The 15,077-nt window shown below is 43.9% G+C and overlaps 1 protein-coding gene across 1 annotated transcript in view; it reads right to left on the bottom strand.

Moving 5' to 3' along the window:
* LOC144504716 (utrophin-like) overlaps window positions 1-15,077 on the bottom strand; it is a 631,247-nt gene that overhangs the window by 90,835 nt on the left and 525,335 nt on the right. The window contains 2 exon segments of the mRNA XM_078230463.1: window positions 3,724-3,809; window positions 10,919-11,120. Of these exon segments, the coding sequence (XP_078086589.1) occupies window positions 3,724-3,809; window positions 10,919-11,120 (288 nt within the window).

Raw genomic sequence — 15,077 nt, 5'->3', positions numbered from 1 at the left:
ATTTGCCATTCATGTTGATGAATCAACCGACATTAGTGGAAAAGCACAGTTGCTTGCCTATATCAGATTCATTCACAATGACGAAATAATCACACAGTTTCTATTTCGCAAGGAACTTGAAAAACATACCAGAGGACAAGATATTTTCCAAACCTTGTCTGAGTATTTGGAAAAAGTTGAGATTTCATGGGATTCTTGTACTGGAATTTGTACGGTTGGAGCACCATGTATGATAGGGAATGTGAGAGGCTTGGCGGCACTCATCAAACAGAAAAATCCAGATGTAATATCAACTCACTGTTTTTTACACAGAGAGGCATTAATCACCAAGACCCTTGTAGCTGATTTGAAGTTGGTTCTAGATCAGACTGTGCACATTGTGAACTTCATCAAAGCAAAACCACTAAAGGCGCGGTTATTTGCTCAACTCTGCAAAGACATGGAATCAAAACATCAATGCCTAATTCTGCACTCGGAGGTTCGCTGGATGTCCCACGGAAAAGTTTTAAATCGGGTGTTGGAACTGAAGAACGAATTAAGAGAATTTTTGGAACAAGAAGGGAACCCATTGTACCACCAACTGGATGACAATGACTGGTGTGCAAAGCTGGCATATTTGGCCGATATCTTTTCCCGGTTGAATGTGCTCAATGCCAGTATGCAAGGCCGCGATGACAATATCCTCACAACTACAGACAAACTAACTGCATTCAAAAAAAAGCTTCAGCTCTGGCTCGGAAGAGCGATGCAACATAACCCCGAAATGTTCCCACTAGTAAAAAGTTTTAAAATGAGCAATGAATTGTACGGCCTCATACAGGAACATCTTGCAACACTGGTAGAAAAGATTGATCATTACTTCCCATCGTTGTCTGCAGAAAAATTCGACTGGGTTAGAGACCCCTTTGCGAATTCCAGCTGTTCAGGCCTGACATTGGATGAGGAGGAGGAAATGGCCTGCATTTCGAGTGATCGCACCTTGAAAATGAAACACGGGAGTATGCCACTGGACTCTTTTTGGATATACAACCAGAAACAGTATCCACGCATCTCTTCAAGAGCATTAGCTATTCTTCTACAGTTCCCCACGACATATTGTTGTGAACAGGGATTTTCAGCTCTGACAAATATCAAAGACCAGAAAAGAGAAAGGCTTCTTTGTGTTGATGAGGAGATGAGAGTTTGTTTGTCTCAAATTAGACCTAATATAAATGAGATTGCCCGACAAAAACAAGCTCACACCTCTCATTGAGTTTGTATACTTACTTAAGGTTACATATGTAAGAGGCTTGTCTATAAGTATAGAACAAAGAACAAAGAACAATACAGCACAGGAACAGGCCCTTTGGCCCTCCAAGCCCGCGCTGCTCCCTGGCCCAAACTAGACCATTCTTTTGTATCCCTCCATTTCCACTCCGTTCATGTGGCTATATTTTGGGAATGAATCATGTTTTTATGTAGCTGCATTGTTTTATACTTTCTGGATGCCCCATGATCATATTATAAAGTAGTTGTGTTCTATGTTATGAATCAAGCACTGCTAGGAGTTGTTTTTTTTTGTTCTTATCAATATAAAATTCGGTGTGGCGTGAGCAAATTTTTATTCCGAAAGTGCGGCCCAGTGAAAAAAGTTTGGGAACCATTGGTCTAAACGGTGAAAAATTACAAGTGGAATTTTACCAGCCCCCACCCCCCCATCGATGAGCGGAGCGAACCGGTAAAATCGCGCGAGAGCCAAGAAGTCAGGATCACGCCTGATTTCTCGGCTCTCGTGATTTTATGAGACACGGATTTCCGGCGCGGTCAGCCTCTCGCCGGAAATGGGCGAGAGGCTGATTAATTTATTTGAATTTATATAAATACCATTTTACATCTGCTCAGGGAGCCCAGCGCTCAATCATCCAGGCTCGCTTGCCTTTATTGTTGTCGCCGGCAAGGAAAACACCTACTCCTAATTAACGGGAATAGTTGTGTTGGCCTCGCTGGTGGAACCAGAGGCCATTGAGGCCCCCCGGGGAGACCGAGGGCAAGACGGGGGTGCCCCTTGGGCAGTGCCAGACTGGCAGTGCCATCCTAGCACCTTGGCACTGCCAGCCTGGCACATGGGCAATGCCCACTGGGCACCTTGGCACCATCCACCCGACAGTGCCAGTGGATGGGACCAATGGGGGCGGGGCCAATGGGGGCAGGCCAATTGATGCAGGGAAAATGGGGGTGTGCCAGGGGGGCGCGGCCAATGGGGAGAGGGTGGCCTGCTGCCACTCTGCCTGTGATCGGTTTGTGGGGTGGAGGGGGGTCCCGCTGCCACTCGGCCTGCGATTAGTGGAGGAGGGAGGGGGGCCGCAAATTGGTCTGGGCGGCAAGGGGGTGTGGGGGGGGTGGGGGGTGTGGGGAGGGGGTGCTGCATCTCAGGCTACGGGCCCCTGCAATTACAGGGGGTGGGGGAGGGCTGCAATAGCAGGGGCCTGACAGCTCTCTCTGTCAGTAGTTACTGCTAATGCGCATGTGCAGCATCAAAGGTCTACACATGCACAACACCTCCCTCTGCAGCCTCTCTGGCTAGAAACTGATTAGTCCATCTTTTCAGAGACAGAATGTGTAAAATTGGGTGTGAAAACTCACCCGAAAAATGGATCTAGAACTCTCCTATTTTCAGACTAGCTGGACACTTAGAAAAAATCTCGTAAAATTCCACCCTACAGATCTGAGGTAGAGCTAAATGGAGTCTTGATTAACAGGGGCGGGTGGTGAAAGGAATAGGCAGGAACATGGAGTTAAAGTTACAAGCAAATCAGCCAAGATCCTATTGACTGGTGAAACAGGCTCGAGGTGGCTTACTCCTGTTGCTAAATTGTATGTTTGTAAATGTATTGGAAGTAGTTCAGAGATTGGGTGGATTGTCTTATGAGGAATGGCTAGACAAACTACACTTGTATTCACTGGAGTTTAGTAGAGTAAGAGGCAACTTAATTGAAACATGTAAGATCCTGAGGGGTCTTGACACAGTGGTTAGCACTGCTGCCTCAAAGCGCCAGGGATCCGGGTTCGATTCCCGGCTTGGGTCACTGTCTGTGTGCAGTCTGCATGTTCTCCCCAAGTCTGCATGGATTTCCTCTGAGCGTTCCAGTTTCCTCCCACAGTCCAAAGATGAATGGATTAGGTGGGTTGGCCATGCTAAATTGCCCCTTAGTGTCAGGGAGACTAGCAAGGGTAAATTCATGGGGTTATAGGGATAGGAATTGGGTGGAATTGTGGTCGGTGCAGGCTTGATGGGCCGAATGGCCTCCTGCACTGTAGGGATTCTATGATAGATTGATGTGGAGAGGATGTTTATTGGAGAATCTAGTACTAGGGATCACAGTTTAAAAATAAGGGGTCACCTATTTAGGACAGAGGTTCTCCTTTTCTCTCACAGACGATGGAAGCAGACAGAGTCTTTGAATATTTTTAATGCAGAAGTAGATTGATACTTGATAAGCAAGGAAGTGAAAGGTTATTGGGGCTAAGTGGGAATCTGGAGTTGAGGTTACAACCAGATCAGCTATGATCTCACTGAATGACGTAGCAAGCTCAAAGGACCGAGTGGCCTAGTGACCTAGGCCAATTAGGCCCTACTTCTGCTCCCAATTTGTATGTTTGTATCTACAGTGACTGAGTTCCTGCATTAGCAGTGACTGAGTCAGTACTTACATTCATATCTGCAGTGACCAAGTTGTTACTTACACTTGTATTTTTCTTCCAGGTGACCCTTCGATAGGCACATCAAGCCAATTTTCAAAGACAGCACTCTGATTCTTCCACTCCTCCCCCTGGAAAAGAAAGTTACACCAGGTCATAGTTTTGGCTTTATTTATTTGAGTACAGCAGAGGACCACTTTGATTGCCCTGTGTTAGGCCTGCAATGCAATAAAAGACAAGTATACTTTCACTTCCATAGGTCAATTAAAAGTATATATTTGGCCTCAGGTCTCTACAGTATCTTAATCAGGTTTGTAGAGATTGTACTTCACCCCTTCACTTCACCAATATAGCTTTGAACAAAATGCCTCTAACCTTATTTGTCTACATTTGTACAGATACCTCTTCCATCTGTGAGAAGTGATTTGTGTTGCAATCTGAGCGATAAATAAATCAGTTTGGAGCAGTTGTATGTGACATTTAATATACTGGCTTTCCTTGCGGGTAGCCCAAGTTATTGTTGAGATTCACCTAACATCCAACAAGTACAGCAGTACAAAGCCACACATCTCCGAGGGGTTTGTTACCAGCTCTCAGTGTGCGAGGTTGAGGAGGAAATGCTTGATGATTACTAACTGATGGTCACTGGATGAGAAAAAGTGGGGAACTCTGGCTCATTTCCCTTTCTAGCAGGAGGTCAGGACGATTAGCTAGGATTTCAAAATCCCATGACTAGAAAAGAGGTTTCTGTGTACCAAGTGAAAGCAGATTCAAGATCAGCCGTGATATTTTCCCTATTTGCGCAGGTTGCTAACACTTGTACTTGGAGGCTGTGCTGCAAATTCTTACACAATGAATTATTATATATTTCTTTATTTCTAATTTGTTTAAATATACCATGGGTGAGATTCTCAGGGCACATTCGCCACAAGCATAAATCAGTTATGGCTGCTAAAGGCCAAAAATGACAGTAAGAACTCAGAATGTGATCTTCCGAAGCCCTCCCCGTTGACGGAATCAGTTCATGCCCCGAAATGACGAGAGCTTGATTTTAGTGCATTTGAATGTATTATAATATCCTTAGCGAGGTTGGAGCTAGATGTTCCGGCCTCACTGAATCTTCCCACCCACCAGTGTGATATCACGTGGGCGGGATTTACTTTTGCTTTTTAAAAATGGGGACCAGGCACCAGGGACTCCTAGAGGGAGGAAGGAGGTGAGTACCCTTCTCCATATTGTACCATAGTTCACAAGGGATAAGTATCTGCCTGTGGAACAGAGGGACCTTGGAGTTCAGGTGCACGGTTCTCTAAAGGTGGAGTCACAGGCAGATAGGGCAGTGAAGAAGGCTTTTGGCATGCTAGCCTTCATCAGTCAGGGCATTGAGTAAAGAAGTTGGGAAGTTGTGTTGCAATTGTACAGGACGTTGGTGAGGCCGCACCTGGAGTATTGTGTTCAGTTTTGGTCGCCTTGTTATAGGAAATATGTTATTAAACTGGAGAGATTGCGGAAGAGATTTACAAGGATGTTGCCAGGACTCAAGGGACTGAATTATAGGGAGAGATTGGACAGGTTAAGACTTTTTTCTTTGGAGCGTAGGAGACTGAGGGGTGATCTTATAGGGGTGTATAAGATTATGAGAGGCATGGATAGGGTGAATGCACTCAGTCTTTTTCCCAGGGTTGGGGAAATCGAGAACTAGAGGGCATAGGTTTAAGAGGGGAAAGAATTAATGGGAACCTGAGGAGCAACGTTTTTACACAGAGGGTGGCACATGTGTGGAATGAGCCGTCGGAGGAATTGGTTGAGGCAAGGACATTTATAAAATTTAAAAGACATTTGGACAGATCCATGGATAGGAAAGGTTTAAAGGGATATGAGTCAAATGCAGGCAAATGGGGTTAGCTTAGATGGGCATTTTGGTCGGCATGGACCAGTTTGGGCGAAGGGCCTGTCTCTGTGCGTAGATTCTATGATCTGCTGGGCAGCTGCGGGGGGGGGGGGGATTGTTCAAGTGTGCTATGGATTGGGTTGGGGATGAGGGGGGCAGATTGCAGTCTCCTCTGGGATGAGGGTGTGTGTTGCCATGAAGCCTGCAGTGTGTCTGTTTTTAAAACCCCTTCACAGTCCAGAGTGTTCTTCAGCCTGTCAGTTTTCAAATAACTTCACCAGCCCGAAGTGAATGAAAAAGCTTTTAGTTTACGTAGCTGCTGTCTGCCCTGAGAGCTTCTGGAACCACTAATGAATCTTCAGTCTGTGCTCCAAACAAGTGAGAATGAGCTCAGATCGCAGTTGCCAATGGCCTGGGAATGTGGGCAAACTGGGGGCGGGGGGGTGAGCAGGCCAAAGGTTTGCAGTCTAAGGGGCTGGCTGGATGAGATCGCGAGAAAGAAGGCAGGACAACAATGATCCGGTGGGTGGGCAGAGGTGGGGTGGCGGCTTGCAGGGGATGCGCTGAACTCTTGGGTGGGTGAATCAGACACCTGGCAACTCAGACACGGGTGTGTTTCATGTGGGGGAAAAAATGTCCTAAATGGCTCAAGATTGCGATTTGCATCATGATTTGCATCGCGCCAATGCTGGCAGGAATCACACTGACACTCCATTTTTCAGAGCCCCATATTTTCTTACATTACAACAGTGACTATGTTTCAAAGATACTTCATTGTCGAGAAAGTGTTTTTTGGTGTCCTGAGGTTGTGAAACTCATCGAAGCCCCGCAGACAGCACCTTCCAAACCCACAACCATGACCTTCTGAAGGGCAATAAATGCGGGCCTAGCCAGAGACGCCCACATCCCATAAATGAATAAAAAAGTGATAAAACAGACCTCCTATGAGCATCATCAGATTTGGCACAAGCCTCTCAGCATCTGGAGCATTTTTAACTGGCAATAAATATTCTGGTGCTTTACTGACTAAGTGACGTTCTCGCTCCTTCACTGTTCAGTTGCAAACAGCCAATATTTCATTTTTTCAATTCTATAACTTTGATTTGGAATTTTAGAATCATAGAATCTCAACAGTGCAGAAGGAGGTCATTCGGTCCATCTGGTTTGCATCAACTCTCCAACAGAGCATTTTACTCAGGTCCACCTCCTGCGCTATCCTTGTAACCCCACGCATTTACCCTGTTAATCCCTCTAGCTTACACATCTTGGGACACTAAGGGACAATTCAGCATGGCCAAGCCACCCAACCTGCACATCTTTGGACTGTGAGAGGAAATCGGAACTCCCAGAGGAAACCTACGCAGACTTGGGGAGAACGTGAGAACTCCATACAGTCACCCAAGGCCAGAAGTGAACCCGAGTCCCTGGTACCGTGAGGCAGCAGTACTAACCACTGTGCTACCGTGCTGCCCACATGGGAAATATATGTCACCAGATAGTTGTGTAGCCAAGGCATTTGGTTCAGGTTACCCAGCATAATTGCAGCCAATCCTCCACTGACAAGACAACACACAATCACAGAAGTTAATAAAAGAAAGATTTGTATTTATAAACTGCCTTTTACAATCCCAGGGCACAAAAACACACTTTACTTACCAAAAGAAAACACTTTATAGTCATCTCAGTTCCATGACATCACTGCGGGAGTTCCTCAGGGTAATGTTCCAGGTCCAAACATCTTCAGCTGCTTCATCAATGACCTTCCTTCCAACATGAGGTCAGAAGCGGGGATATTTGCAGACGACTGCACAATTTTCAGCACCATTCGTGACTCCTCAAATATTGAGGCAGTTCACATCCAAATTCAGCAAGACCTGAACAATATCCAGGCTTAGGCTGACAAGCGGCAAGTAACATTCTTACCACACAAGTGCCAGGCTATGACCACCTCCATCAAGAGAGAACCTAAACATCGCCCCCTGATATTCAATGGCATTACCTTCCCTGAATCCTTCACCATCATCCTGAATGTTACCTGTAATGTCCTAACTATATTAAGGGTGCACATTTTTGTAAACAAGTAAACAAGCAAGTACCATTCATGCCACACAAATGCCAGGCAATGACCCTCTCCAACAAGAGAGGATCTAACCACCGTCCCTTAACATTCAATAGCATTAACACTGCTGAATCCCCCATTATCAACTTGCTGGGGTGTAGCACTGACCAGAAACTGAACTGACTAGCCATATAAATATTGTGGATGTTTGTCGATGACTGCACAATATCCAGCACCATTCGCAACTCCTCAAATACTGAAGCAGTCCATGTCAAAATGAACCAAGACTTGGGCTGACAAGTGGCAGAAAATTCACACCACACAGCTGCCAGGCATTGAATATCTCCAACAAAAGAGAATAGCAAATTTAGGAATAATAATAGAACCGCCTCAGCCTAGCAAATAAAGCAGATGAGCTGAGGACATAGATAGAAATGCAGCTGTGACAGGAATGGCAGTTCAACAATCCTGATTATAGGGCTTTCAGATGAAATGGTGGAGAGGGGTGGAATAAAAGGGAGAAGAAGTGGCAGTTTTGGTTAGAGAAGCAATTACAGCTTTGAGGAGGGATGGTATGTCAGAAGGATCATCAACTGACACAATATGGATTGAGCTTACGAACGGTCATTTTTTCACCAGTGCAGACACAAATGGGCCAACAGGCCTTATTCTGTGCCATAAACATTTTATGATTCTACGTCACATGAAGTAGTTTCAAGTTGGTGTTAAATATATTCCTACACTTTATATTCAAACCAACTTTATCTAAATAAAAACAGACTCATTTATAAAGTAACATAATGTAGTGTGATAGTATGATAGTTTCTGCTAAAAAAAAAATCAATGGCTGGAATAACACATGGTATCACAAGCCTATAGAACAAGAATTGCATTTTCTGCAGATATTTATTTACATTAACCATGGTGATTAATTAATGGGATTTATAGAGTAGAAAGATAGGATAATCTACCATCAATCATCAGTAATGTGACGATACTGTGCTTTTAAGAAATGTAATTATATCATCACTACGGTGCAGAAGGAGGCCATTTGGCCCATCGAGCCTGCACAATAGGTTGATTGACAAGAGATGGTCATGTGACTGGATGGAGCTAGGCTTACAGTGAGACAAGCAGGCAGTTGCTGTTTGAATTTGAACTGTTTGAATTTAATAGGAGCAGGAGTAGGCCATCTGGCCCCTCGAGCCTGCTCCGCCATTCAATAAGATCATGGCTGATCGTTTCGTGGACTTAGCTCCACTTACCCGTCCACTCACCATAACCCTTAATTCCTTTACTGTTCCAAAATTTATTTATCCTTGCCATAAAAACATTCAGTGAGGTAGCCTCGACTGCTTCGCTAGGCAGGGAATTCCACAGATTAACATCCCTTTGGATGAAGAAGTTCCTCCTCAACTCAGTCCTAAATCTGATCCCCTTTTGTTTTGAGGCCATGCCCCTTAGTTCTAGTTTCACCTGCCAGTGGAAACAACTTCCCTGCTTCTATCTTATCTATTTCCTTCATAATTTCATATGTTTCTATAAGATCCCCCTCTCATTCTTCTAAATTCCAGTGAGTATAGTCCCAGTTTACTCAGACTCTCCTCATAAGCCAACCCTCTCAACTTCGGAATCATCCAAGTGAATCTCCTTTGCACCCCCTGTAGTGCCAGTATATCCTTTCTCAAGTAAAGAGACCAAAACTGTACACAGTACTCCAGGTGTGGCCTCACCAGCACCTTATCCAGTTGCAACATAACCTCCCTGTTTTTAAGCTCCATCCCTCTAGCAATGAAGGACAACATTCCATTTGCCTTCTTAATTACCTGCTGCACCTGCAAACCAACTCTTTGAGATTCCTGCACAAGGACACCCAGATCCCTCTGCACAGCAGCATGCTGCAATTTGTTACCATTTAAATAATCGTCCATTTTGCTGTTATTCCTACCAGAATGGATGACCTCACATTTACCAACATTGTACTCCATCTGCCAGACCCTCACCTACTCACTTAGACTATCTATATCCCTTTGCAGACTTTCAGTGTCCTCTGCACACTTTGCTCTACCACTCATCTTAGTGTCATCTGCGGATTTTGACACACTACACTTGGCCCCAAATTCCAAATCATCTATTAAACTGTAAACAATTGGGGTCCCAACACTGATCCCTGAGGCACACCACTAGTTACCGATCGCCAACCAGAAAAACATCCATTTACCGCCACTCTTTGCTTTCTGTTAGTTAACCAATCCTCTATCCATGCTAAAATTTGAGGTGTTTTCTCCCTTTCTCTCTGGAGTTCTGTTTTCTGAAGACAGATCTCTCTCTCTGGAGGCTGCTGTCTAATAGTCAGAAAACAGGTCTCTCTCTCTATCGCTGTTCAGGGTGTTAAAAGGCTCTGGACGGGTACAAGTGAAAAACCAGGTAAGCCTATGTTATTTGCAAACTGATTTTGAATAGGAGTTGAAGTCTAGGAGGGATATTGCTTCAATTGAAACTAACAGAGATAGATTTGCAGTTAAGAATTGCATCTTGTATCGTGTTTAAGCATTTCAATCATTCAAAGTAAACTAATTCATTTGTTATATTGAAGCTGCATTGTTAAAAGTAAAGTTTGTTTTAATAAAAGCTTCCTAGTGGGTCAATAGAATCACACATGGAGTAAAACACCTTATGCTCACACTAATGCCAAAATCAAAATTAGCTGGGATCTAGGCTAACTTTAAATATACTTTGAAGTTTCTGAACTGGTCCCGAACAGTAATCATTACAAAACCACTGATATGCTCATTTTCTTCCACAAAATTTCCATTCACAAACGATCATGTACTGATCAAATTATCCCACTGTCATTAATCAGCCATGTTGTTTCCTCACACATGAAGGTATAAAGATTAAAATTTCTACATCAATACATTAAAAATTCCACAGTTCTGAAAAATTCTGCAGAATTTACCTATAAAGATCCCCAGGATATGGAAAAATGCTTCCAAGAAATTTCCCCAGATGGGCTACCCCTCTTTCCACTGCCAGGAATGTTTTGTACAGTTTCCAGAGATAAATTCAGTGGGTTCTGAGGTGGCGGTGCTGGTGGAGGGAGAGCACTTAGAACAGAATGGAAGGGATTTGCTCTGTGATATAACCAGCATTAACTTCAGTCAATTGACAGTCCCCACTTTTTCTTTGCTGACTAATCATATATCAAAATGCAATATAAAGAGCCAGTTTAATGAACTTGAAGTCAATCTAAAGCACAAATATCACACTGAGGTGAAAACAATACATACGTATCGAAGACATTCAGCAGCCAGTTCAAACACATGTCGACACAGAGTGGCACATTGACCAAGTCCTTGTGGTTTTGTTCCAAGCCATCATAAATGGTTGTTAAACAGTTGATTACTTCAGTCACATTTAGAAGTTGCTCATTTTGTGTCAATTTGTGCTGCTCGAAGATGCATTGCGCTGTGTGCAACTCCAACAGATCCACTACAAAGGATGAAGAAAACAACTTCAATAAAGGCTTTAATTTACTAGAGCTAACCAAACAAAATTTACATTCACTTATTCATTTATTCCTGTCCTAGAAATAAATGCAATGATCCCAAGAAGTATTTGGGAACGTCAAAAGGCCACCTCATTCTAAAATAACAAAATATCAAATCTAATTAGAGAACTGAGTGCAGTCCTGGTCATATTCTGCAGTTCTATTTAGTCACTTGTGTGGATTGATTGTGGAGGGGTAGCACTGTACATTATGGAGCCTTCTTAAACAAAGCTTCTATGCTTTTTAACTTCCGTCCATCCTCACCATCTAACACATCTCATTTTGCACTTTTATTGGTTCTTTCATAGTGCCTCCAACTATGGTTTTCCTTATCCCCCTCATCTTCCTGTCTGGCATCAGACTTTATGTCACAGCTGTTAATTCATGGTTTACACTTTCTTGTTCATCTCAATAGTGTTCTGCACTTTGGGCTTAGGCCTAAATTTCTTTTTTTTCAAACAAATTCTTGTTCTGACATATTTATGGTACATTCTACAGTGCCTACAATAAAAAACTAGCAGTTAAGCAAACCTCGCTTCAGTATAATTCAGCATGCAGCCAAAATGCCCCAGCATAACCCAAAACATGAAATGTCAAGTGAAACATCCTAATGTAACGGAACCACCATAAATAAAATCCAACGGTGATATAAGAGATGAGACCCCCAGAGGTGTGTATCAATCTGAATGACCAAGATGAATTCTATAAGCATCAGTCATAGAAACATAGTCATACAGTACCGAAGAGGCCCTTTGGCCCATTGAGTCTGCATCGACAAAGGTTCACTAAATCTACACCAATCCCACTTTCCAGCACTTGGCCCATAGTCTTGAATGTTATGACATTTTGTGACAGACAGCCCCATCACCGGTCTTCTGACACGCTGTTAATAACCTTAATACAACTAGTTTATTTGACATTTGACATTGCCTGTCCAAAAGTTGCACATGCTCAGATCTCCGTTGTTGGGAGGTTCCATGTGTAAAAGCTGATTCCATTTTGAACAGTTGGGATTGAGACTGTAGTTCACACCGGTAACGCCATGCTGGTGAAGTGTTTGTTTTGTATTTGATTGTTTTGTTATTTTGGTCTGTCAAAATGTGTTTGTTGGGTATATTATAAATAATCTTTTATTTTGTACAGGGATTTGGAGTGTAAATAAACACCTTTGCATGAAGGTATCATTGCGTGCTTTGCCATTATCAATATATATATCATAGAAATCATAGAAACCCTACAGTACAGAAAGAGGCCATTCGGCCCATCGAGTCTGCACCGGCCACAATCCCACCCAGGCCCTACCCCCATATCCCTACATATTTTACCCGCTAATCCCTCTAACCTACGCATCCCAGGACACTATGGGGCAATTTTAGAACATAGAACATAGAACATAGAACATTACAGCGCAGAACAGGCCCTTCGGCCCACGATGTTGCACCGACCAGTTAAAAAAAAAACAAAAAACTGTGACCCTCCAACCTAAACCAATTTCTTTTCGTCCATGAACCTATCTACGGATCTCTTAAACGCCCCCAAACTAGGCGCATTTACTACTGATGCTGGCAGGGCATTCCAATCCCTCACCACCCTCTGGGTAAAGAACCTACCCCTGACATCGGTTCTATAACTACCCCCCCTCAATTTAAAGCCATGCCCCCTCGTGCTGGATTTCTCCATCAGAGGAAAAAGGCTATCACTATCCACCCTATCTAAACCTCTAATCATCTTATATGTTTCAATAAGATCCCCTCTTAGCCGCCGCCTTTCCAGCGAAAACAATCCCAAATCCCTCAGCCTCTCCTCATAGGATCTCCCCTCCATACCAGGCAACATCCTGGTAAACCTCCTCTGCACCCTCTCCAAAGCCTCCACATCCTTCCTGTAATGTGGGGACCAGAACTGCACACAGTACTCCAAGTGCGGCCGCACCAGAGTTGTGTACAGTTGCAACATAACGCTACGACTCCTAAATTCAATCCCCCTACCAATAAACGCCAAGACACCATATGCCTTCTTAACAACCTTATCTACTTGATTCCCAACTTTCAGGGATCTATGCACACATACACCTAGATCCCTCTGCTCCTCCACACTATTCAAAGTCCTCCCGTTAGCCCTATACTCAACACATCTGTTATTCCTACCAAAGTGAATTACCTCACACTTCTCCGCATTAAACTCCATCCGCCACCTCTCGGCCCAACTTTGCAACCTGTCTAAGTCTTCCTGCAAACTACGACACCCTTCCTCACTGTCTACCACACCACCGACTTTGGTGTCATCAGCAAATTTGCTAATCCACCCAACTATACCCTCATCCAGATCATTAATAAATATTACAAACAGCAGTGGCCCCAAAACAGATCCCTGAGGTACACCACTTGTAACCGCACTCCATGATGAATATTTACTATCAACCACCACCCTCTGTTTCCTATCCGCTAGCCAATTCCTGATCCAATTTCCTAGATCACCCCCAATCCCATACATCTGCATTTTCTGCAGAAGCCTACCATGGTGAACCTTATCAAACGCCTTACTAAAATCCATATATACCACGTCCACTGCCTTGCCCCCATCCACCTCCTTGGTCACTTTCTCAAAAAACTCAATAAGGTTAGTAAGGCACGACCTACCTGCCACAAAACCATGCTGACTATCACCTATCAATTCATTACTCTCCAAATAACTATAAATCCTATCCCTTATAATTTTTTCCAACATCTTGCCGACAACAGAAGTGAGACTCACCGGTCTATAATTCCCGGGGAAGTCTCTGTTCCCCTTCTTAAACAATGGGACAACATTCGCTAACCTCCAATCTTCTGGTACTATACCAGAGGCCAACGACGACCTGAAGATCAGAGCCAGAGGCTCTGCAATCACTTCTCTTGCCTCCCAGAGAATCCTTGGATAAATCCCATCCGGACCAGGGGATTTATCTATTTTCAGACCCTCCAGAATATCCTGCACATCCTCCTTATCAACTGTAATACTGTCTATTCTACTCCCTTGCAACCCAGTGTCCTCCTCAGCTATATTCATGTCCCCTTGCGTGAACACCGAAGAGAAATATTGGTTCAATGCTTCACCAATCTCCTCCGGTTCCACACATAACTTCCCTCTGCCATCTATAACTGGCCCTAAACTTGCCCTAACCAACCTTCTGTTCTTGACATACCTATAGAACGCCTTAGGATTCTCTTTAACCCTATCCGCCAAAGTCTTCTCATGTCCTCTTTTAGCCCTTCTAAGCTCGCTCTTCAACTCCCTCTTAGCCAATCTAAAGCTTTCTAGTGCACTACCCGAGTGCTCACGTCTCATCCGAACATAAGCCTCCTTTTTCTTTTTAACCAACAAAGAAACTTTTTTGGTGCACCACGGTTCCCTAGCCCTACCAATTCCTCCTTGCCTGACAGGGACATACCTATCACAGACTCGCAGTAGCTGCTCCTTGAAAAAACTCCACATGTCGGACGTTCCCAGTCCCTGTAATCTCCTAGTCCAACCTATGTTTCCTAATTCTCTCCTAATAGCCTCATAATTACCCTTCCCCCAGCTAAAACCACTGGCCCGAGGTTCATGCCTATCCCTTTCCATCACTAAGGTGAACGTAACCGAACTGTGGTCACTATCACCAAAATGCACACCAACTTCCAAGTCTAGCACCTGGTCTGGCTCATTTCCCAGCACCAGATCCAATGTAGCCTCACCTCTAGTTGGCCTGTCTACATACTGAGTCAAAAAACCTTCCTGCACGCTTTGAACAAAAACTGACCCCTCTAACGAGCTAGAGCTATAACAATTCCAGTCAATATTAGTCAAGTTAAAATCCCCCATAACAATTGCCCTATTACTTTCACTCCTAAGCAGGATTGACTCCGCAATCCTTTCCT

Source organism: Mustelus asterias, chromosome 15 (assembly GCF_964213995.1).
Source record: "Mustelus asterias chromosome 15, sMusAst1.hap1.1, whole genome shotgun sequence".
Lineage (NCBI taxonomy): Eukaryota > Metazoa > Chordata > Chondrichthyes > Carcharhiniformes > Triakidae > Mustelus > Mustelus asterias.
Note: the sequence above shows the minus strand (reverse complement) of the source record. Positions and strands in the feature narration are given on the sequence as shown.